The 26095-nt window shown below is 37.3% G+C and overlaps 1 protein-coding gene across 4 annotated transcripts in view; it reads left to right on the forward strand.

Annotated features, from left to right (window-relative positions):
- The window catches only part of MORN5 (MORN repeat containing 5), a 56350-nt gene that overhangs the window by 3486 nt on the left and 26769 nt on the right, over positions 1–26095 (forward strand). For all 4 annotated transcript variants that reach the window (XM_072631835.1, XM_072631834.1, XM_072631833.1 and 1 more), the window contains exons 3-4: positions 939–1050; positions 3626–3757. In XM_072631835.1, the coding sequence (XP_072487936.1) occupies positions 939–1050; positions 3626–3757 (244 nt within the window). The remainder of the gene's footprint in view (positions 1–938; positions 1051–3625; positions 3758–26095) is intronic.

Here is a 26095-nt window from a genome sequence, read left to right on the forward strand (position 1 = left end):
TAAATTCCTTTGAGGATGACATAGTAATGTAGGCATTCAAAGGGGAAAGACAAGGCTCCCTAAAGGAGGTAGCATTTACGATTAGCCTGGAAAGATACATAGGTTTTCAACAGGCAAACTAGAAAATGAGGATTGCCTTGTCTTGAGTGCAGCCTGAGTGAAGATATGGAGGCAAGAAAAAATGGGATGGCACATTCAGGGAACATTAAGTATTCAATCAGATAGGTCTGTTGGATGTCTGGAAAAGAAGTTTGAAGATATATTGTGAAGAGCTAGGCCAAGGATTGTGAACTTAATGACTTTTATTTTCCTATGAATTCCATAGACAGAGGGAAGCTTTGAAGCAGAGTGACATGATAAGATCTATATTTTAGGAAGATGAATCTGACAGGAGTATGTAGGTAAAGCAGAAGGCAAATGAGTATGAAGGATATTCAAATAGTACAGACAAGAAGAAATGAGAGCCTGAATGAGGATGGGAATAGTGGAAATGGAAAGGGTAAACTGATTGATGCGAGAGACATTGTGAATATAGAATCAATAGAACTTGGTGACCGTATAGCTATGGATATGGAAAAGAGAGAAAGAAAGGTTTAAAAAAATGAACTGAAAAAGTGGGGGTGTCAAAGAAATAGAAAAGTCAAAAAAGTTATAGGGCAAAGATGTTGAATTCAGATTGGTATGGTGAATTTGAAGTGTAGGTAGGGCGTCAAGGTGAAGGTATTTAGTATGTACTTTGAGATATAATTCTAAAGCATGGGAAAGAGAGTGAATTTGGAAGTTATCTTTATGCATATGCTTCACCAACTGCAGACTGGCCTTCCTCATCAGTGACCCTGCGCTTCCTCCTTGGACACCATCCTTTTAAAGACCCCAAAGATGAATACTTACTCCCTAGGTCTCAGATTCATTAGACATGCATATGACTTCTTTTTCAGGGGAAATATACCTTTGCTGATGGCCTAAAGTACAAGGAAAAAAAATGGCATTACTGTGATGGCTATGACAGAAGATTTTACACTGAAATCTGTGAAGGTCTGAAGCCTGCAGGTACAAAAATTGTTTTCCTTTCTAGAATCTAGAAACTGAGTGTTGAGGGTAGGGTTGAGGAAAAACAATAGTTTTTTTCTTTTAAGTTTGTTGAGGTAAAACTAAAGAGTAGAAGAAAATAATAGAGCATCAACGGTGTAAGTAATGTTTATGATAGTTTTGACAGGAAAATCTTTCCAATATGATAATTATTCCTAATTCTATAGAATCTTGAAGTTAACACAGCATCATTTTAGTAACAACTCTTAAGAGTTAGGTTGTATATGTATACAATCATCCCTTCCACATAGCAACTTTCTGCCATTGCAGTTTTGATATATCATAGATTGGCTTAAGAAATTAAATGGAAATTTTGGGGGGAGTTTTGTGGAAGCCACAGATGACACATAAAGTCTAGCAGACAACACAGAACCTATTATCAAATAGTTAACCAAAATTTTACAGTAAGGTACAGTAAAGACCCATAAAAGAAAAAGAAAAAAATTCATACTTCTTCTCTGGTAGGAAGGGAGAGCCAAAAAAATTTTACAGGGATTTTCCAGATTGCCCCCAGAGGTAAGTAAGGGAGGGTGCCACATCCCTCACCCCCATGCTTTGGAAGAGATAACTGTATTCATGATTTTATAAATAAGGAGACTGAGGTCCAAGGAGATAAAGAGACCTGCCTGAGGTTACAGACATATCTAGTAAGTCAGTAAGCATTTATTAAACACTCATTATATGTCAAGTTATGTGCTCCCTATTGAAGATACAAATGAAGGCAAAAATAGACCCTTCCCAGATGGGAGAGACAATATGGAAATTAGGTACCTATAAACCATATACACAAAAGATAATCATTTTAGGAATTCATTCCAACTCAATAAACATTGATTAAGTGAGTACTGTAAATCTACTGTATAAGCTATGGGGATACAAAGAAATAGTTCTTGCTCTTAAAGAGTTTATAATCTAATGAAGAAAGATAACACACAAAAGAAGCTGGAAGGGGCTGGGGGGTGGGAAGGAAGGGTTCTTGTTCTGTAGAGTTGAAACCAGATAGAGCAGCAGATGCAAAGTGAAGTCTAAGTCCTGCCCTCTATGAAGGAAAGCATTGGCAGGAGTTTGTTACTCCACCCTCCAGCCTCCAGCCTCCACCCTTCTCAAGGGGAGAGGAGACTGAGAGCTGTGAAATCCCAAAACTTGAGTTGCATCGTGAAGAATAGATTAGAGATAATGAGTTTATCCTGGGAGAGGCATCTTGTTCCATGGAGTTGAAACCAGGTGGAAAAGTAGATGCAGAGTGAATTGGAAAGGTGGGAAAGGCACTAGCTGGAGAGACTGGGAAAGGCTTCCTGCAACATGGGAACTTTGTGTCAAGCCTTGAAAGAAGCCAGGGAAACTTAAGAGGTGGAGGTAAGTAGGGAGAGCATTCCAAATATGGGGGATAAACAGTACAAAGGCAAAGAGATGGGAGGAATGTTGTGTGTGAGAATGGCAAGTAGGCCAATATAGATAGACCACAGAGTGTGTGAAGGAAAATAAAGTGTAAAAAGACTATAAAGGGGTCAGGTTATGAAAAACTTTAAATGCCGAGCAGAAGGGAGTAGTGGCAGTGGGAATGGAGAGAAGAAGGTATATATAAGAGATGTTGTGAAGGTAAAAATGACAAGACTTGGCAACAGATTCATACATGGGATGAATGAGAGTTAAGAGTTGAGGATGACACTGAGGTAGCAATCCTGGGTGACTGAAAGGATGGAGGTGCCCTCTACAGTAAGAGGGAAGTTCAGAGAAGGGAAGGATTTGACAGGGAAAGCTAATGAAGTCTGTTTTAGATATATTGATTTTGAGATGCCTATGGACCATCCTCTTCAAGACTTGTAAGTCAGTTGGTGATGTAGGACTGAAGCTTGAGAGGGAGACTAGTTAAATAGAACTGGGAATCATCTGCATAGAAATGAGAATTTAATGGAAGGAGCTGATGAGATTATCAAGTCAGATAGTATATAGTGAAAAGAGAAGAGAGACTGGGATAGAGCTAGGAAGACAGCAACAGTTAGTGAACATGACATGGATGGAGAACCAGAAAAGAAGACTGGGAGCTAAGAAGACAACCAACAGAGAAGAGTGTCGTAAAAGCCTAAAAAGAAATAAGTATTGAGGAAATGGTGGTCCGCAGTGTCAAATGCAGTTCAGGTTTTTAAAAGGGCATTAGATTTGACAACAAGAAATCATTGGTACCTTTGCAATTTCTGTTGAATAAACAATGAATGATTAGAATCCTTAGCTTCTGGTCTCCACATCCATGTACTTTGCACTGTTCTCTATAACAATTATGCTTCATCCTCTCTAGCAACTTCCTCCCGATATCATATAATCGTAGATATGGAATATCTGAGCCAAAAGAGATCATAGAACATGGAATTCTAACGTTGGAAGGAAACTTAGAACGCAGAATACTAAAGCTTAGGGGGAAAAAATAGAACATAGAGGCTAGAATTGACGTGACCATGTAACAGATGTACTATGTGCTGTGAATCTGGCTGTGTGATTCCATTCTTACAATGAATTAATCATGTTGTGTCCTTTTCAGGTATTTCTCAGCTCACCAACATAGATCCACCTCGAAAAATTCCTGAAGGTTGTTACGATTGTGGAGATGGCTTCTATGACCCAGAAGCAAGGGTGATCAGAGACTACAGGAAGCGCTTCCTGAGAAATGCAGGTGTGCTCATTTCTTCTTCCCATCTATCCATAAGTACATGTTTGTGGCAAAAGATAAGAAGATCATTGCAGGCAAAAAAAAAAAAAACAAACCCAAAAAAATGACTACCTAAGTACTATACCAGATCACTTCTTTATAATCTATGCAACCCATATGGCATAACTACATATGAGATAAAGAATATCCATATTCTTACCACTGGTCCAGAAGAAAAAAAATTCTACTAATCCCTAGTGAAAGACCATGAATTCAGCATTTATTAGAAAGTTAAAGTTATAGAATGTTCTTGCTGAAAGAGACCTAAGAAATTACTTTAATATTGAAATAGATCTATGATCTTATCGATGTGATCATTCCCTCCATGATACAAATCACACCCTATCTACTCCATGTTCTGTCAAGCTCTTGTCTGCGCCTTCCTGACATTGTACGGGAATGGGTACAAAACATGAGCTGCCATTTGTTATTCTTCACCCTTACTACATGACTACCGCAAACTCTTTTCTAGCTATGCATGTCTTTGTTGATGTACTTCATACTGTTTCTTATGTATAATTCCTTGAAGGCAATAAGCTTCAGTCTATTTTATAACCATCTGTCCATCTGTGGCCTTGTGGGTGACCTCTGAACTCTTCATTTCAGTCAGACTTGCTACCACCTCTTCACTAATCATAACTTTCATCTTGGACCTTGAATGCATTTGTACAAGTGGATCCCCCCTATGTGGGCTGCAGTCCTTGTCACTTGTTACTTAATAACTTCTGCTCCCTCCAAGGCATAAGTCAGGAATTTGTTGGGTGAGGTCCTTCCTGGTGTCCCTATATAGCAGCACTCTTTTTCTCTGCATGTTAGTTCATACCATTTTATTTTTATTTACTATAGTGTATCTTGTGTCCCTACTAGCACATATGTTCTGTAAGATGTTTTTGTTTTTGTGTCACTGGAAACAGAAATGCCTTGCCCTTCCCGTAGTAACCTCTTCATAAATGTTTATTACATTTCATTGAATTAGATTCTTTAGAGAATCTCCTGTTTCTATGATTCATAGCTATATAGCTTCATCGAGAGAATACTGAGGTTAAAAAGTTGGGATTTTGTTTCAGGGAGAAGTTTGGGGTAATTGAAAACACTGTGGAATTTTCCAAATGCAGTCTAGTCAGTCTGTTTTCTTATTCCTATTCAGTTTTGTGCCCAGCTCATTGTCTGTTTGCAAAGATAAAGGTACCAATAGAATAGCTCCGTGAGCTGTGCATATTACTGCATTTCATACTCTAGATCATAGTTTTTATCTAATCAAGCCAAATTTTTTTGAATAACTTTAGAAGTCATTTAGGAGGCTCAGAAACGCTTTATGGTTTGAGAAAGACAGCATAATGTAAATCTATAGGTAAAAGTATCTGTAGGACCTCTTAAGTCACAGGGAATCTCTTCTATTTATAGTCTGTGCTGGACAGAGGCAGTTTGGTGGTACAATACATATAGAGGGCTGGGGTTGGAGTCAGGAATAACTGACTCCAACTTCTGACACTTACTAGCTTTGTGACTCTAGAGCAAGTCACTTAACCTCTGTCTGCCTCAGTTTCCTCAGTTGTATACTAGAGATAATAATAGCATCTTCACAAAGTTAGTGTGAGGATCAAATGAGATAAAATTTATAAAAGCTTAGCACAGTCATAGTAGGTGCTTAATAAATGCTTGTTTCCTTCCTTCATTCCTGGACATCCTTTAGGATGATAACACCTATTGTGAGCATACATCTGCTTGTTTTGTGCCTTCTTGATATTAGTAATCAAGATTATCAGATTATCTATTGTTTTATCAGTCTTATGATATTAATATAAACATGTGAGAAATCTTGTTGATAGAGAACCTCTAAGGTTGATGATAATACAATACTTTTTATAGTCAGCAATAATATTTATAGTGGGATTTTGTATTCTCTACATTTTAAAAACAATTGTGTGACTGTCAAGATGTATTCTGTTTTCGAATATTATTTATAAAAGACTGCTTGTTTTATATTTATTGTTTGGTTTATATTTTTAATTGTTTTATATTTTCATCAAGTATCCCCTTGATAATATATAACATTATCATAAACATTTTGTAAAGATGAAAAGATAGACCTGAATCATTAGTTATTTTATCAATGTTTAATTATCAAGCATTTATCTTTTTCTATGTCTGCCCCTCCCCACATACACTAGAAGAAGAAAAAGAAAGAAATACAAACTTTTGTAACAAATAAAATAGTCAAGCAATACACATCTACTGTTTAATCTATCCCTCTCTGTCATTAGGTAGGTAGCATTTTTCATCATCTGTCTTCTGAAATAATGATTGATCAGTGCATTTATCAGAGTTTTTAAGTCTTTCAAAAATTGTTCATTTTTATACTATTGGTAATATAGTATAAATTATTTTCCTTGCCACAAAAATTTTTCCCATTTTACTCTTTCTCTTCTAGTCTTAACTGCATTGTATTTGTTTGTGCAAAAAAATTTAGTGTTATATACATGATCCTCTCTGTCCCTTGTTTGATCATGAACTCCATAGCTCTGAAAGATAATTTCTTCCTAATAATTCCTAATAATTTCTAATTTATTTATGGTATGATCTTTTATATTTATTTGGAACATGTCTTGGTATATGATGTGAGGTGTTGATCTAAACCTTATTTCTAGCAGGTTGATGTTCAGTTTTCTCGGCAGTTTTTGTCAGATTCTTACACTGAAGTCTGAGCTACTTGGTTTGCTTCTATATGCCATGCACTTAATCTGTTCCACTGATCCTTTCTGTTTTTTAACCAGTGCTGAATTGTTTAGGTCATTACTGCTTTGTAGTATAGTTTGAAACATGATACTACTCAAGTCCTTCCTTTCCACTTCCTTCCTACTTTTTTCATTACATCCCCTGAGATTAATGATCTTATTTCCTGTGAGGCTAATGACTTTTGTCTCTCCAGATGAATTTTGTTACAAAAGTATTTCTCTTATAGTTTGATTGGTATGGTACTAAATAATTAAATTCATTTAGATAATATTATCATTTTTACCTTATTGACTTGGCCTACCTATGAGCAATTAATATTTTCCCATATATTTCTTTTTTTTATTTTAAAGTTATTTATTTTTAGTTTTCAATCTACAAGATTTTGAGTTTCAAATTTTCTCCCCATCTCTCCCCTCCACCCACCCCAAAATAGTGTGCATTCTGATTACTACTTCCCCCAATCTGCCCTCCCTTCTATCGCACCCCTCCCTTCTCTTATACCCTTCTCCTCTATTTTCTTGTAGGGCAAAGTAGATTTCTATACCCCACTGCCTATATATCTTATTTCCCAGTTGCATGTAAAAACAATTTTTAACATTTGTATTTAAAATTTTGAGTTCCCACATCTCTCCCTCCCTCCCTCCCCACCCATCCCCACTGAGAAGGCAAGCAATTCAATATAGGTTATACATATGTAGTTATGCAAAACACTTCCATAACAGTCATATTGTGAAAAACTATATTTCTATAACTATGTTTCCCTCCATTCTGTCCTGTTCCCCCCCCATTTATTCTGTTCTCTCTTTTGACCCTATCCCTTTTCAAAAGTGTTTGCTTCTGACTACCCCTTCCTTTGCAGGGAGAGCTCTAGCAAGTTCATGCTGTTACTCCACTATCTTAGCTGCAGCTCCCCCACCCCATGGTATATATTTCTTAAAACAATATCTTGTAATTTTATTGATATATTTCCTGTGCATATTTTGGTATATAGACGACCAAGTATTTTTTACACTCTTCACTTTTTAAAATGGAATTTCTCTTCTATCTCTTGCTGCTGCTGATTTGGGTGGATTTATTTTACATCCAGCAACTCTGCTGAAGTTACTGTTTTAATTAATTTTGAGTTGACTCTCTAGATTATCTGGAAAAAGTGATAATATTGTTTTCTTTGTCTATTCTTGTTTCCTTAATTTCTTTTTCTTTATTGTAATGCTATAGTCAGCATTTCTAGTACCATATCAGATAGAAGTAGTGACAATGGATAGATATCCTTGCTTAAACTCTGATCACATAGATCATAGAGTCAAAGAAATGACTCTAGTTTATCTGCATTACATATGATGTTGGTTCTTAGTTTTAGATGTATACTTTTTATCATGATGCAGAAAAATACACACATTCCTAAATTTTCTAGTGTTTTGATCAGAAATTAGTGTTGTATTTTCTCAAAAGTTTTTTTCTGCATCTGTTGATATAATTATATTGTTTTTGTAGTTCTTGTTATTAATATGGTCATTTTATATTTATGGTTTTTCTAATATTAAGCTAACCCTACATTACTAATATAATTCCAACCTGATCATAATGTATTTGTGTCAATAGAGGCAAAAATATTGCTGTTTTTGCGAACAGTTTGTGTAACATAGAAATTGTTCTTTGAATGTTTCATAGAATTATTTAAGTTGTATGTTGTATTAGTATATAATTGGGCAAAATCAATTTTTAATAATATACTTTATTTCTTCTTCATTTGTTGTGAATAATCTTTTTTCATTTTGGATACTGATAATTTGGTTTTCCTCTCAAATTATCTAGTAATTTATTTTTTTATTTTTTTAAATGATCTTAATTTTATTTAATTTTTATTTCTATTTTATTCATATCTTTACAACCTTTACAATTTCTATATTTTGGTATTCACTTTGGGTTTTTAAAAATTTTTTGGTTTTCTAGCTTTTTTAGTTACATGTCCAATTCATTGGTCCTTTCTATCTTTTGTTGAATAAAATGTTTAGTGTAATAAATCTTTACCTTAGAACTGCTTTAACTACATCCTAAAAACGTTGATATGTTGTATCATTGTTGTCATCTTTAATGAAATTTTCTATTGTTTCTGTGATTTTCTCTTTGACTCATCAATTCTTTAGAATTAAGTTAAATATTTAGTCTTCAGTTAACTTTTACTTTATTTACTGGAACATTATTGAATATAATTTTTAAAATTTCATTTAATTTGTTTGTGGATAAATACTGCAAATATTTATTTATTCATTTATTTTATTGCATTGTATAAACACATAAATGATGTGTTTAATATTACTCTTTCTCTGCATTTATTTATGAGGTTTTTATGCCCTAATAAAGGTTCTATGACAGCTGAGAAATATGTATGCTCCTTTCTATTCATTGCCAGAACTCTATCATATCTAACTTTTCTAAAATTCTATTCAGTTGTTTGCCTTCTTTCTTATTTATTTTTGATTAGATTTGTTTAATTCTCAAAGAGAGTAAATATTATGCTGAGATCCTCCAGTATTATAGTTTTACTGTCTGATTGTCCCTGTAGCTAATTTAGTTTTTCCTTTAAATATTTGGATGCTGTCATTTGCTGCTGGAGTCAGAGCAATAGCACTGACAACCTGTTCTTCACCATAGTCTGAGATCCTTTCTCTTGGATAGAGAGAGACACCTGACATCTAAGTCTCAGAGCCCCTCTCTGGGGACTAAAGTGACCATCCTGAATTGCTGATCCCTGCCTAGAGGTCAAGTATCAGATCCTATCTTCTGGAAATTAAGATCTGAGTGGTCACTGTGAGACCCTACTTCTCACCTGGAGTTAGAGTATCAGATTCTCTCTCTTCAGGGGTTTGGGTTTGAAAAAACAGTGCTGAGGTTCTATTCCCCCTGGGGACCAAATCTCAGGAGTGAAACAGACCTACAGTCCCTCTAGGAGCTGAGTTGTAGGGGTCAAGAAAGCAGAGATTCACTACTCCATCATCTTGGCTGGTCTCCAATGAATCATTTGTTATTTATGTCCTTTCTATTACAGTTTTTTGGGCATTAGTAATTTTTCCAGTTGCTTGTTATCTGTCAAATATCTTGAGAATCAGTCCCACAATATCCTAAACTTATATAACCTCCAGAATAGACCTGCTATATGTTGATTTGGTTTGGTCCAGTTATTCTTCCCATCTTTATTTTCTTTCTACCCTTTCTACTTCCATATGGAGCACATCATAGACTACGGTATTAGAGTCTCAAATTGGTGGACTCTAGAATGTAGTTCCCAGTAATATTCTGATGTTATTTATGCTGAGGTTTCTTATGGCTCATAGATTCTATTCATTCAATGAGTCAGTCATTTATTTAGCATCTCTACTTAATATGCACATTACTTGGGGGTTAAACAAAATTTAGGTTAAGTCATCCCTGCATTCATGGAAGTTAGTAGCAAAAAAATGCAAATAAAACTATAACGCACACTATCACATGAAAACTTCACTGTAAAAGTACAAAACGAAGTATTTTGTGAGGTCCAGAGGAGTTGTGAAAGGAGAGGTATTATGAAGGAAATGATATTTGAGTCAGACTTTAAGGAATAGATAAGAATTCAACTGGCAGAGAAAGAGAGATGATATTCCCAGCCTGAAAAACAATATAAGCAAAGGAATGGAGGCAGTAAAGCATTGGGGATATTCAAGGACGGAATAATCCAGTACAGCTGGCACAGTGAATGTATGGGATAAAGGGGAGAAAGGCTAGAAAGGTAGAGTGACTCTGTTAGTTCCTTCAAGTGCTAACATTTTATGCTCTAACGCTCTCACGCTTTTATATTCTATGTTCCAATTTTCCTTTAATCGCTATGGTTCAATGATCTAGGATAGAAATAGCCAAGGGATATTTTGGTTGCAATATTACAGGACATATAGAAATGTAAGGGTCTTGCAAACCACTAAATGTGGGTCTTTGTTCTTTGCTACCTAGTCATTAAACTTGATTCACTTTATCTATACCAGGAACTCATCTGGACTTCAGTCTACCCTAAAATAGAATTTGCTTGATTCTTAACTGCCTTCTATTTTCCCTAAGGTTTCTTTCTTGCCCTGCACTCATAAACTCATTCTGTAAACAATGCATTTGTGGAGCAGAGAGAAGCATATTTCTATGGACTGCTGGTTATCCCAAGAGCAGGCACCTGAATAAACAACATGATCAAACCAGGTCATAAGTTTGATTATTGAAATGATCCCCGAGTAAACGGGTACACTCAAATACTGCAATTTAGAAAGCAAATATGACTTGAGTGTGTCACATAGTCTGAACACCTCTAATTTACATGAGTCAACAAGGTGGGCGAAGAGCAGAGAAACTGTCTCTAATTAACCTTTCCTTCAAAACCAAAATTCCTCTGTTCCATCTTGATTTCATTTTGGCCTGTGAAGAAATTACCCTTTTCTTTCTGGTAGTTAGGAATTATATGTGGGTATAACTAACATTCTGCATTCCATGTTCTAACATTCTATAGTCTAAAGGACTTTCCAGCTCTAATATTTTTAGGCATGAGGTTCTTCAAGCTCACCATTTTATATTCTAATGCCCTTCTAGCTCTAGCATTTTATATTCTAAGGTCCATTCCAACTTGATTGTTCTAGGGTTCTATAAAATTCTTTGTCTTAGATTGATTTACAGGGTAAAGTTCATTCTGCTTTCTGACTTAAATGGCAAATTTTTAAAGAGTCAATGAGGAATGTAGTTGGGGAAAATCTTATAGAAAGGGTTAGCTATGAGGGATGGTTGGGATTTCATAGAATCTTAGATGTGGAAGGTATCTCAGTCCAACCTATACCTAGAGCAAAGACACCCTCAATAATAATCCAGTCTTGGTGACTTCCAGTTATGGGGAATTAATTACTTCCTAAGGTAATCCAATTTGTGGAAAGCTCTAATTATTAGAAAGTTGAATATAGGTTCTCCCTGCCCCCTTTATGCCCCATTCCAAGGTCTTCTCTAGGATAAGTAAGGAACCTCTACCTCTGACCAGACTTCCCTACCTTTTTGTTCCTTGTGGGATATCACAGGTCTCATCATCATTTACCATGAGATTGAACCTCAGGGGAGAAGGTCAAACAGTTTGGGTTTCCCTCAACAAACTTTAGCTGCTTATATCTTGTCTGTACTTACTGCTCAGTGCTCTATATACTCTCATCCTCCTTTACTTACCCCGTCCCAGTGATTCTGAATCACTGGTAGCCTATGTACAAATCATGTTTCCCATCTTTGACTCACCACTCCTTCATGTTTATCCACCTCAATCCTACCCCACAAAGTTCCACTCTAGATCTGCCCTTCCCTTTTACTTCACCCTCTGGAATGACTGCTCCACAATTAATTAATTTCCCTTTATCTTAAACTTCTTCCTTTCTCCTTCCTTCATCTGGCCCTCACTGAAACAGGGTCCCCAGTGATGCCACTTCCCTTTATCACCCTTTCTAGTAGTGGCCACATTACAGCTCAGGTTGTGGACTTGTGTGTTTTAAGTACTCCCAAAGTGGTCTGATCCAGGGTAAAGTCTGATCAATGTCCTTCTGGTCTGAACTCTGCAAGTTTCTGACCTTGGTTTGGGTCTGTGTAATACTCTTGTTGGCTTGAGTCTGTTCAGAATTCCCTTTAAGACTTGCTGCTGCATTCAGATCTAACTGAATTCTATTGTGCTTCGATGTGGCTGCATTCCCTCTGAGTTTTTGGTACAGCATCAGAACAACTGCATGGTAACCATTTATTTGAATGCAATGTCAACAACATTTAGTTTAATGCTCCAATGACCTGTAATTTCATCAGTGGCTATGCAAAAATGTATTACAGTACTTTAATAACTTTGCAGATGGCTTCAAGAGTTGTTTTGGCTAAAAATGTCATGATTTAGGAGGCAACCTGATGAATCTTTCTGAACTTAACTAGGCTAGTTGTCAGGTAACAGACATATAATCTCTCACTTGGCCTATATTCAAAGCATTACCAATTTGATGGGACCTGCCCAGAACTTATGTTTCGCTTGAATAGCCTTCAGGAAACCAGGCTCACCACCATTTCATCATAAATTCACAGAGTAAAACATTAGTGAAGGCAACATGTATTGATCTACTAAATGGAAGCCTAATAATAGAAAATATTATGCAGTTGGAGTTTTTTTGGCCAACCTTATCCTGAGCTTACTTTATCTGTCTATAGATGGACAGAAAGAGGAAATAGATGAGGAAATCAGGAAACTGATCACAATCCTGATACAGAGGCATGTTACAATAACAATGTGGGACTTCAATTATCCAGAAATATACTGGAACTTTCTCTCTTTCTGCCAAAAGTGGAGCAGTAATTTCTTGACTTACCTTAATGATAATTTCATCCCTCAAAATGTGGAGGAACAAACAAGGGGAAATTCTATTCTGAATCTAATTGTTCCTGATAGGGAGGAACTGATGTCTGTACTAGGAGTCATGGGAGATTTGAGAGGAAGTACATGTGCACCCTAGATATGGGGAGAGCTGATTTCAAACAGTGGATCTTCTAAACTAAAATACTCTAGGGTTAGTCAGCCCAGAGGCATTGAAAAACTCCCAAGAATAAAATTCTGAAGACATTAAAAAAAATTCCAATGAAGAAGAAAAAAGGCAGTTGTTCAAAGAGTTATATATGACTGTACCAATCAACTTATATTTTTAAAAGAAACTTAAAGAATACAGAAGCAAAAGAAGGTAACAGGATAATGACTAAAGGATAGCATGATGATGTAAGAATTGTGTCAGGGGATTAAAACTCAGAATAAGCTGAGACTGGCAATGAAACCCAGGACAACAAAAGGGTTTTTTAAATTTTGTTTTGAAGGGTTTTTTTTAAGCTATGGTAGCAAAAAGGGAAAGATCAGTAGAAGAATATGACCACTGCTCAAGGCAGATGGGATAACAAATAGAAGAGCTCCTCAATTCTCACTTTGTTTTTGTTTTCTCTCTTGGGGAGAATGATCTTTGGATGGACAAGGACAGAACAAATATAATAGGGAATACCCCAAATGGGTAAGGAGACTGCCTCCAGCTGCCCCTGAAGAATTTAGGTCATGTGGCCCAGCTAGCCTGTATCCTCAGACACTGAAAGATGTGGTTGCTGAGCTATTGTCAGTTATCTTTGAAAAATTTTGGAGACTAGGAAAAGGAACATGGGATTAGAGGTCAAACATTGCAATTTTCAAAAAGCAAATGGGAAGCAAAAAGGGTCTGCAAACTCTAGTCCAGTGGGCTTGATGCACATCTCTGACAAAACTCTAGAAATTATCATTAGAAAGATAGTTAATGAACATGAAGAAAAGGAAGCAGTGATCCCAAAGGAACAATATGACTTCATCAAGAACAGATCATACCAGACTAATCTTATTTCTATTTTTGACAGAGCTTCCAAACTGGTTGATCAAGAAATGCTATAGATATAGCTCACCTAGATTTCAGTAAAGAATTTGATAAAAATTCTCATGCTATTCTCATAGATAGGTAGAAAAATATGGGTCAATTCCATAATTAATAAATTGCCAAAGAATAGGAACAGGAACTTTTCAGAGGAAGAAATCTAAACTATTTATAGCTATTTGAAAAAATGCTCCAAATCACTAATAATTAGAGAGATGCAAATTAAAAAAAACTCTAAGGTTCCATCTCATTTTCATAAGATTGTCAAAGTTGACCCCCAAAAATGACATGTTGGAAGGGCCGTATGGAAGCAGGTATATTAATGCACTGTTGGTGGAGCTATGAACTGGTCTGGCCATTCTAGAAAACAGTTTGAAACTATGCCCCTGAAATTATTAAACTTACCCTCTGACTCAGTGATATCACTGCAAGGCCCTATATTTCAAAGAGATCAAAGAACAAGGAAAATCACACATATGTACAAAAATATTTATAACTTTTTTGTGTTGGCAAAGAACTGGAAAAGAAGGGGGTGCTCGTCAATTGAGGCATAGCTAAAGAACTTATGGGATATGAATGTGAAGGAATATTATTGTGCTATAAGAAATATGAAGGAGATGGTTTCAGAGAAGTCTGGGAAGACCTACGTGAATGAATGCAGAATGAAGTAACAGAACCAAAAGAACAATATATACAACAATATTATACAAGTATTTATAGTTGCTGTCCTTTATTCTTGAAAAGTACCAAAATGACATCATTCTTAGAGTCAACTTACAGTGCGTCCTGTGGCTGACCAGAACAGTATGAGCTCAGAACAGTCTTCCACAGGTGGGGTACAAATAGTCCATGTGAACATTTGGGGTGGATTCTCTAAATTCGCCTAATTCACATTTCTTTTGTGCTACTTTAATTCTACTTTGCTCAGAAAGCACAGCACCTGTGATGAGGCATGCCATGTGTCAGTGTCTCTCATGTCATGCAGTCAGTTCCAACATTTTTAAGAGAAACCTTGAGAGTATCTTTGTATTGCTTCTTCTGCCCACCAGTGACCACTAGTCCTGTGTGAGTTCTCTGTAAAATATTCTTTTAGGCAAAATATACATTGGCATTCGAAAATGTCCAGCCCATCATAGTTGTACTCTCTGTAGTAGAGTTTGAATGCTTGGCAGTTTATTTAGAGAAAGGACCTCAGTGTCTGGTACCTTATCCTACCAGGTGATCTTCAAAATCTTCCTAAAATAGTTAAAATGAAAATGATTCCTGGCATGGCACTGGTATACTGTCCAGGTTTCACAGGCATGCAACAATGAGGTCAGCACAACGGCTCTGTAGACCTTCAGTTTGGTAGTCAGTCTAATACCTCTTCTCTCCCATGCTTTCCTTCAGAGCCTCCCATACACTGAGTTAGCTCTGGCAATGCATGCATCAACCTCATTGTCAGTGTGTACATCCCTGGAAAGTACACTGCCAAGGTAAGTGAACTTATCCATAGCATTCAAAACTTCTCTATTTGCTGTAATCAATGGTTCCACTTATGTGTGTTGTGGTACTAGCTGATAGGGTACCTGTGTTTTCTTGATGTTAATTGTTAGGCCAAAATTAGCACAAGCAGCAGAGAAACAATCCATACTTTGTTGCATCTCAGATTCAGAGGCTGCACTGAGTTCACAATCATCTGTGAACAAAAAATCATGCACCATCACTGCCTCCACTTTGGTCTTGGCTGGTAGCTTTTCAAGTTGAGGAATTTACCATAAGTGTGGCTGACCTTGATGCCTGTTCATCTTCATAGAAGGCATTGGACAACATGGCTGAAAACATCATGCTAACAAGCATAGGAGCAAGCACACAACTTTGTTTCACTCCTTTGGTGACTGGGAAAGCATAAGAGCTTTGTTCATTATCCAGAACCTGTGCAAGCATGCCATTGTGAAGTTGTCAAACAATACTGATGAACTTCTCTGAGCAACCAAATTTTGACATAATTTTCCATAAACCCTCATGACTGACAGTTTCAAAGGCCTTGGTCAGAACTACAGATGTTGTGTGCAGATCTCTGTTCTGCTCTTGGCATTTCTTCTGGAGTTGTGATGCAAAACATACCAAGTCAACCATTCCTTGGCCCCTTTTGAAGCCACAGTGGTTCTCAGGTTGATGATCATCTTCCAGGTGAAGAATAAGCCTATTAAGGAGGATTTTGGGAAGAATCTTTCCAGCAATGACTAGGAAAGAAATCCCCCTATGATTGTCAGAGGACAATCTATTCCCTTTACCTTTATAGAAATGGACAATGGAGTCATCCTTGAACTCCTGGGGGATGACTTCCTCTTGCCATATAACCTGGAAAATTTCAGTCAGCTTTTGTATGAGCGATAAACCCCCTACCTTGTAAATCTCAGCTGGAATAGGATCAGCACCAGGTGCTTTGTCACATGAAAGGAGTCTAATGGCCCTCAAAACCTCTTCTTCAGTTGGAACTTCAGCTAGAAAGAGATTGACTTCAACCTGAGGTAAATGGTCAATGACTTCAACATTGATTGATAATGGTCTGTTGAGAAAACTATGGAAGTGTTCAGCCCTTTTCTCCAGAATCATGCCCTTATCACTAATCAATGTGACTCCATCAACACTGAGTAGTTAAGATACAAGGTAGATCTTTGGCCTATAAATACCTTCAGGGCATCATAAAAGCCCTTTGGATTGCTACTGTCAGCATAAAACTGAATTTCTTCTGCCTTTTTACCAAGCCAAGAATCCTGCATTTCTCTAAGCTTTGCTTGTACTTTACTTTTGATGGAATTAAATGTTGCCTTCTTAGAGATGAATGAACTATCCTGCTGGTAAACCCTGTGGAGTTCTCATTCTTCATTTAGCAGCTTCTGAATTTCCCCATCATTTTCATTAAACTAGACTTGGTGTTTGCTAGTGTTCTGACCCAAATGAGTAAAGGCAGTGCTATACACCAAATCTCTGAAAGCTTCCCACTCCTTGCCTCCTCCACTGTTGCCCACTGTATGTTGGCTCAACTTTCCCTTCAAATTACTAACAAATTGTTCCAGTTCAGAGAAGTGCTGTAATCTGCTGACATTAATTCTTCTGGTAATCATTTTGCTTTGGGGCCGCTGCTTTTGTTGAATGGCAATGTTTAACCTGGAGAAGATATGATCAGTCCAGTACTCTGCACCAGACATTGCCTTCATCATTCTTACATCCTGTCTTGTCTCTTCTCCTTACAGTCACATAGTCTATTAAATGCCAATGTTTTCTGCAAGGGTATGTCCATGAAGGTTTCTTGCAGTTAGGTAAATGGAAGACAATGTTGGTCAGGAGATGCACAAGGTTTCAATAGTAAGTAACCATTGCTGGTACTATTTCCAACTCCATTCCTTACAAGGACTCTCTGCCATGTCTGGTAGTCTGAACCTACTCTAGCATTAAAATCTCCCAGAATTATAAGCTTGTCCTCTTTAGGCACATTGATGATGAGGGTCTCCAGATCTTCATAAAATTTTTCTTTGACCTCATCAGGGTTCATCATGGTAGGAACATAGGCACTGATGATGGTGGCATGACATTTTCCTGCAAGTGGCAATCACATTGTCATAACTCAGTTGTTCATTCCTTTTGGTTGGCATACAAGCTTATCGACTGGATTAGTTTTGATTACAAAACCACCAGCTTCACAGCATTCCCCTTCTCTGTGACCACTCCAGAAAAACATATATCCGGCTCCAACTTCAGTTAGCTGGCTTTCAGTAGAAAGCTTTGTTTCACTCAGGGCTGCTATTTGGATGTGATACCTGCTGGGTTCTCTTGCTACAAGAGCTGTTCATCTTTCAAGTCTGCTGGATTCTGTGTTTATAAGTGTGTACACATTCCACATACTGATGGTGATTGGAATCCTATTTGCAGAAGTTTTTGTACATTTTCTGTATGTGTGTTTTGACCACAGAGTAATCCTCACCTACCAGGGTAATCAGGCCATGGTTGGGTAAGCAGACAATTTTTAGGGCACCTTTTCTAGCCTCTTACTCAAACCAGTGGTGAGCAGTGCAATCCTTAAATGGCTGCTCAGACACCCAGGGGGCTGCCAGATCCCACTGCTGCTTCCAGTGAGAAGATGACCCTCTGGCCTGAGCTACCCATGGGCAAGGTTGTGACTACAGCTCCCAGTATATCCACACCTGCTGCTTTGTCACTTGTTTGTCTCTATAGGACTTTGAGGTAAGTAAAATGATCAAATGTTATGAGTAATGTCTTTTGATTTGTGCATAAATTGGATTTATGTGAGGCAGAGTTGCACGAAGTCGTTGGCCACACTCTCTCTTCCAGAGTCATTACAGTCCGGTGACAGGACAGAATCAAACCACTGGTGATAGCTCAAGAGGCAGTGGATGACCTTGTCATCTCTGATATCTAACCAAGCTCTAAGAGCTCCACAGCACCTGCTTTAACTGCCTTCATAGTCGTTGGAATAAATTGTTCTCATCTGCCCATTCTATCAGGGGAAGTCTTCACATGCTGGGGTAGACACCCTCCTAATTCACTAATGGGTTTGAGACCCCTCGGTTACACTCCACCTGATTTAGCCTATCTTCAAAAGTGGTTTACTGGGGTGTGACCACTGTGCATGCTACAGCTTCTTGGAGCCAGAGGTGAGAGTTAGGTGCTTCAGGTAGCACCAAAGGTGGAAAGCAGCCCTGAAAAGGACTTGACAGCCTTCACACAAGAGGTACCAGTCTTTCCTGAACACCCTACACTCCTACATAACTATTTATACAACAAAACAAACAACTTTGAAAGACTTAAGAACTTTCACCAATGCAATGAGTAACCACAATTCCAGAGGACTGCTAATGAAACATGGCATCGTCCTCTCAAAAAAGAGGCAATTGGCTCAGAGTACAGATTGAGACATACCGTCCATCCATTCATGTAACAGCATGATAGCTAAAAAAAAAAAAAATCTCAGGCTGTACTGAGAGACGTAATGTGCATGGATAAGGAATGAATAGTTTTGCTGTATTATGTCATGGTCAGACTCTATCTGTGGTAGTCTTCCTTTCTGGCCACCAAATCTTAGGAAGGACATTGACAAACTGGAGAGCATCCAAAGGAAACCAACCTAGATGGTTTTATCTTCATGCCGCTTGTGGATCTGAAGGACCTGGGGATGTTCAGTATAGAGAAGAGAAGACTGAGATATGATAGCTGACAAAGTATTTAGAGATGTCATATGGAAGATGGCTTCCACTTTTTCTCCTTGATATCAGAGGAAAGAACTGGGGCAATAGGTGGAAGCTACAAAGAAGCAAATTGAAGAATGGTGTGAGGAAAAGCTTCCTAACAATTAGAACTATCCAAAACTGGAATGGGCAACCATAACACATAGTGGATTCCTCCTCATTGAAGGTCTTTAAACAAAAAATTGGATAACTCCATATCTGTCTGGTGCTAGGGGGAATTCTCTCTCAGGTATGATTAGGATTAGATGGTTCTCACTAACTCTAAAATTCAGTCATCATAGATCATAGATATCTCAAGCTTGCTGGAAGAAGTTATAGAACAGAGAATGTTAGAAATTGAAGGGACCTGGGAAAAACATTTTAGGGATTGAAAGGAACTTAGAGATCATCTAGTCAAATCCTTTTATTTTCCAGTCGAGAAAAAAAAAGTATTTTCTTTTCCTGTGCCTTTGCCATTTGGATTCAGTTAGGAAACATAATACTATATTTAATTCATTCTACTTCAATGGATTTATAATCTTGTTGATGTGAGTCAGATTGCCACTCATTCATACCTTCTCATTCTTTGCAATTCTTGTTCATGTTATTTCACAGGTACTCCACAAAGGGTCCCCCTAATATGCTACAGGCCTTCTCCTAAGCATTTTTACATTTAACCAATTGAGCACTTGGGCTATCTATTTCTTATTCTTGCCACATGACTTTTATATGCCTCTTTCCTTTTATATGATTATATAGAACATTTTCTTGATGATAATCCTGATATGGGGGTGGGTGGGAACCAATTCTAATTGGTTTGGGACAGCTCATTGTTAAATTTTCTTTGTGAGCATTCATTCCTCAAAAATCACAACTGCTACATTTATTGAGATAGCTTCATTGATTATGTAGATTTAAGAAAATGTTACTAATGCAGATTAAATTTAAAAGTGTATGTGCATTAATTTTTTTCCCTGAGAGCCCAGTTGTTAAACATTTATCAGTACATCCCTATATTTCACTATAAACATTGCTTGAGCTCAGCAAGAGTATAATAGGAGACTCAGGGAATGAAGTTATCAGTCAAGTTGGAAGCTTGACAACTGTAAGCTAGTAAAAGTAACAAGAGCAACGGCAATAACTGACATTTATATGGTGCTTTAAAGCATTTACATCCATTATCTCGTTTGAGCTTCACAATGCCCTTGTCCTTATGCCACTGTTTGTACGGAAGCATGTTGCAGCTGGCTTCTACCTATCATTCATCCTTCCCTTATTCTTTGATCACCCCAGCATTGATTCTTCAGATCATGTGATCTTCCAGTATTTGCAACTGTGAAGCATCACTGGGAGAACATTTTTGTTCAAGATGGGACTTTATACCACCGAACAGCTGGACTTACTTGTTATCTTTAAAAACTGTAATCCAAATATTTCTCAAATATAATCCAGCCTAATCTCTTCCTCTAGTTTAATTATGAGTCCAAGTCAGTGTTCATCTGTAATGCCTGTATCAGACTTTGAACCACACAAATGCATAGTCTAGGACAGAGGTTCCAGACTTATTTGACCTACCACCCCCTTTTAAAAAAATTACTTAGCACCCCCCTGGAATCCACTTTCTTTAACCTTTTAATGTTTTTTTTTTTTTTTAAAAATTGTGTCATTTTAAACCACTGCTGTGCCCCAAATCATTCTAGTGCCCTCCAGGGGGTGGTATCACCCACTATGTAGGCAATTGACATTTTTCATTCGTTTAGATTTTCTGGTATGGATGGATAGACTAGTCTCTTGTGAGTATCCATGGATCTCATTGCTCTGTAATGTTCTAGGGTTTGATAGAATGAACACAATGACATCCACTAATAGGAATATCTGAATTACCTCAACCTCTACACGGAATTCCTCTTCTATTTGTTCTTTGTTTGTGATTTTTGAGGAATGAATGCTCACAAAGAAAATTTAACAATGAGCTGTCCCAAACCAATTAGAATTGGTTCCCACCCACCCCCATATCAGGATTATCATCAAGAAAATGTTCTATATAATCATATAAAAGGAAAGAGGCATATAAAAGTCATGTGGCAAATACCTTTGAGGAACATAAGTTTTCCTGTTATTCTAAATCAATATTATCCTTGGCCTCCATCTCTTTTTATTTTGCAGGAAGGTCAAGTGTTTACTGATTTAGCAGTTTATAGGGTTTTTTGACCTCTTCATTGTGGCATCTGTTTTATGTCTGTTAAACTTTTGCAGGAAAAAATGATTATCAAGTCTAATATTGTTGCCTTTTCCCATTTTTCTTCATCAACAGTTCATTTGAATAGGTGAGGAGGAGGGTGTTGTTGTTCAGAGTGTATTTTTTTAATTGGTCTTCTAATTTGATGTTGATTTTGACCTTTTCTCTAAATTATCAAGGATCTCAGTATATACAACAAATTGATGCTAATATAATATGACTCCCCATTTATTTCCTGTTAGCATATATAGTCAATTTCATTTTTTTAAATGATATTTTTCAGTATTTCTTATGTGTTACCACCTTTTGACTCTTTTCTGGAAGAAAGCATTACTGATGATACTTGAGGTTTCTAAGTGGTCTAATGTTAGAATGCTTATATTTCTCAAACCTGATCCCTATTTCCCAACTTTTTTGCCATCATCATTTGGCATTGTGTTCTAATTGAAGTTATTGAGTTTCAGAGTATATACTGACTTAGTTTGGAGGATTTTGAGTTTCAGAGTATATAACTGACTTAGTTTGGAGGATTTAAAAAATTTATTCATAGAATTCCTCAATTTCTTCAGCCTCCTTAACAGATGTTGCAATTATATTCATGATGATCTTTTTTATTTTTTTATTTTTTGCTTATGTTCATCACAAGCACTGCAAGATAGGATGACCCTTTGTCCTTTGAAATCTTCTTTCTCTTTGTCTTGGAGTGCATGATGAAACAAACCCCTTCCCCTAACTCTATTGTTTGCCTCTGAAGGGAAAATCTACAAGGTTCTTCTTCTATTTAGCAGCATTTTGGGGTAGAGGGATCATTTGATTTTGTTTTTTGAGATGAGGCAGTGTTGACATGTTTCAGTTCATCCGGTAGTATGCCAATTGTTGGCCACTGAGCAAAGATCTCATATTTAGAAAATTTACAATTAGTTTAATTTTTATAGATGGTCTGAAAACTATAATTCTTGGTCCCCTTTGCACTTATTGTTCCTTGGCTGATTACTGCATAGGTAAGAACAAGGGCCTAATATCTGATGTGTTTCATCATTATAGATTAGTATATACCAGGGGTGGGGAAACTGCAGTCTCAAGGCCACATGTGATCCTCTAGATCCTCAAGTATGGTCCTTTGGCTGAATCTGAACTTCACAGAACAAATCCTGTTAAAAAAGGATTTGTTCTGTAAAACTTGAACTCAGTCAAAAAACCTCACCCAAGGGCCTAGAAGGCCACATATGGTCTCAAAGACACAGGTTCCCCACTCCTGATATATATTAAGTAGATAAGATAAAACATTAAAATCACCATGAGATGCATATATAAGGATTTGCTTATGTGTTGGTTAGTACCAACTCAACCAGGCAAACAGATCTTGAGGCAGGGAAATTGAGGTTAGTTAGCAAGTCAGCAAGTTGGGATGGTTGTAATTTAGGATTTCAGTAAAATGTAAAATTAGAGAGCACAAACATGGTGCTTGGCTAGGTATGAGTTGGGAATCCTGGAATATAACTCTTCTTTGCAACTTGTCAGCTGAGCATGGAACCAAAAATCAGACAGTTTCATCAGTTAATTGGATCAGATTTAGGTAAAGAACAACAAAGCAAATCCACTCTTGGATCAAGAGCAAAAGCTAAGAACTATCCAAAAAAGGACTCAGGAGACCTTGGTTAATGATACCAGCTCTGTATGTTGTGATATAATGAAGTCCTCAAGGAATATGACCCTCCCTTTTACATGTGGGGTCCCCAGAAAAGTTACCACAGGTTTAAGTTATTTTATGTTTCTGTGTCCATTCAAAACCATAGCACATGAGCTGCCACTGTAAACTGATGGATTTATTTTTACTAGTCACCTAGGGGACACAATTAGTAAAGGCAAATACATTTAATGAAACAACATAGTTAGAAAATTAACAGTGGAAAATTTTCCTCATAAATTTGAGGTATACTCTCCAGCATCTACACACATAATCACTGGGAAGAGTTGGCTCATACATGAGAGATATCCATGTGAATGAGTACACATGTGGGAGAGCACACCTCTGAGGAACACACATGGCCAGGAAACAAGCAGAGAGATAACCCATGTCTTTGATGCTGCAAGGGTGCTGATGTCTTCAAGTAATGTTACTGTGTTGTGCTGTCTGTGCTTGTCTAGGCTGCCTCCTCCTGTCTTCACTATTAGAAACAGCTCCTTGAGAGCAAAGACTGTTTTGCTTTTCCATTTGTAACTCTAGTACTTAGTATAGTGCTTTCCACATTGTAAGTACTTAATAAATGCTTTTTCATTCATTCATTGTTTTCCTATAACAGCTTCTGAGCCTCATCTTTTCAGGGTTACTTGCTGGCCATCTCTTCTCTAACACACAGGGGTAGGGTTACTAGAAAGCTTCTCCCTGAAAAGGAACTGCTGGTCACTCTTTAGTCATAACCAGATGCCATGAACTACCACAACCAGCTAAAAAAAGCCATGACAGGTACTTCCCAGGACAAGGTAGACTACTATGGGACTTAGAAAAGCAAGCTCCTCTTTGTCTTGACATGCAAATTAACTTGAACAGAACATAAAGTAAGAAAAGAGTCTATGTTATTGTTTAGCACTCATCCAGCTGTCATCCCTTGAGAGCAGAAGTATCTTTTGTCTCTTTTTGTATCCCCAGCATTTAGCACCATGCCTGGCATATAGTCCATGTACTTATTGATTGATTGATTGATTATGAAGTATATCTGTTAATAGCAAAATCCCATATTTTTGGTGCTGTATTTTGGCCAGCAAGAGATTCTGTCTGTCATGGTATAGTATGGGAAGATATGACATGCTATGCTATGCTGTTCTGTATTCTGTATTTTGCTGTGCAATGCAATAGTTGTTGGCTATAGGAGTAGCATTCTAGAACCTTCCAAAACATTTAGAATTTAGACAGACATAAATGAGATAAAAGAAAATTATCGCTGTGAGGTGGTTCTTGGGTACCCTGAGATGATCTTCCATAAAGCTACTTAGTATTTTTCATACCCTGAACTCCAAGTTGCTCTGCACACCTATAACGATGACGATGGAATGAGATTGATAACAGGGTCACCAGGGGAGGTCATTCTCTCTGAGAATGAGAATCATTTATGAAATGATTAATAACAATTGAAAGGCAGCCTATCAGGGTGCATAGGGAACCAGCTTTGGAGTCAGGAAGACCTAGGTTTAAGTCCTGCCTCTGATACATATTCCTGTGTGACCTTGGGTAACTCACCTAACTTCTCAGTTTCCTGGACAACTTTTTAAGACTGCAAGTTGCCAAATAATTCCCAATCTGCTTTAGTAGAGGGAGTTTCTTCACTAGAAGTTTCCAAATGAAACCACAGGTCTGGACCAACAATGATGATGAAGATGATGATAATGTGTGATGATAATGAAACAACCCCCTCAAAGTCCAATTCATCATCTATGTCATAGTGAAGGTGGGAGGAGGGTGGCAAAGTAAGGAGATGTCAGCCAGGGTGATATACAGCAGGGACTTGGTGCCCTAAACCCACTACCGTGGCTAGGAAAGCCTGGCAAGAAACCTAAATTATTGGGCTTTGGGACTCTAGAAATACCACTGACTGAGTTAGAGTCCCAACCAGTTTAATGAAAACTGTTCTTATGTTTCTAAGAAATAGGGCAGCATAGACTTGTAGGCTGGTCCACTTAGAGTCATTGTGATGATCAGCTTTACATGGATAGCAGTGAAGCAAGTGATGCTCCTTCATGTTCTGATACCACAAAAAGGCAACAATCAGAAATGCCAATAAGTCATCTGTTGGCAATGCTTTCGTGCAGATGGTACTGACCACTAAAGTGAGCAGTATATGAATGTGCATGAAATAGACTGAAGTCATGTATATTTCCATTATGTGACAATATTATATCATAAATTAGTAGCAAAAGATGGTAAAGACCAGCTTCCTCTTTGCTGTGTCTGATCCCATCTTTCTTAATAGAAAATACTACATTTATTTCTAAAAGATGAGAATATCAGTGACCCTTATAAATATCGACCGATTATTTGTATAATTTATACAAATAATTTACAGCTTGTCTCACTAAAAAAAAAAAAATCTACAAACATTTGCAGGAAAGCATTTTATTGTCAGAAGAGCAAGAATATGGCCAAAAACTCTAGGGGTATAGAGAGCAACCTGTTTTTCATTTGTTGATTTTTGAAAGCACCATCCCTTAAGCTCAGTAACATTTACATTGCCTCTATTAATTATTACAAAGCCTTTGACTCAGTTTGAGAAAAAGTACTTTGTAAACTTTAAAATGTTATTTTTTAAAATGTGAGCTATTGCAGTTAATAGATAGGAAATGGTCTCCTTTGCAACCTTACACTTGGTAGTCTACCCTAGCCCCTTAAGAGGTTTCAAGCTCCATTTGTATTTTATGTTCTGTATTCTTTTTCCAAGAATTTTATGAATTAGAAAGATGGACTTCATCTTCAAGGAGTATCAAAGATCATAGCTACTAAAGATGGAACCTGTCCCTACCTGATCCGCATATTCCTACAGCCTTTGATTGTCTCGTTCTTCTGAGAGGAGCAGGGCTGATGAGTTGGACCAGAACTCTGATACCTCTCCATGTTGTCCCTCCCCTCAAAAGATGGTCATTGAAATTCGTC

This window comes from Notamacropus eugenii, chromosome 1 (genome assembly GCF_028372415.1).
Source record: "Notamacropus eugenii isolate mMacEug1 chromosome 1, mMacEug1.pri_v2, whole genome shotgun sequence".
In the NCBI taxonomy this organism is placed as follows: domain Eukaryota; kingdom Metazoa; phylum Chordata; class Mammalia; order Diprotodontia; family Macropodidae; genus Notamacropus; species Notamacropus eugenii.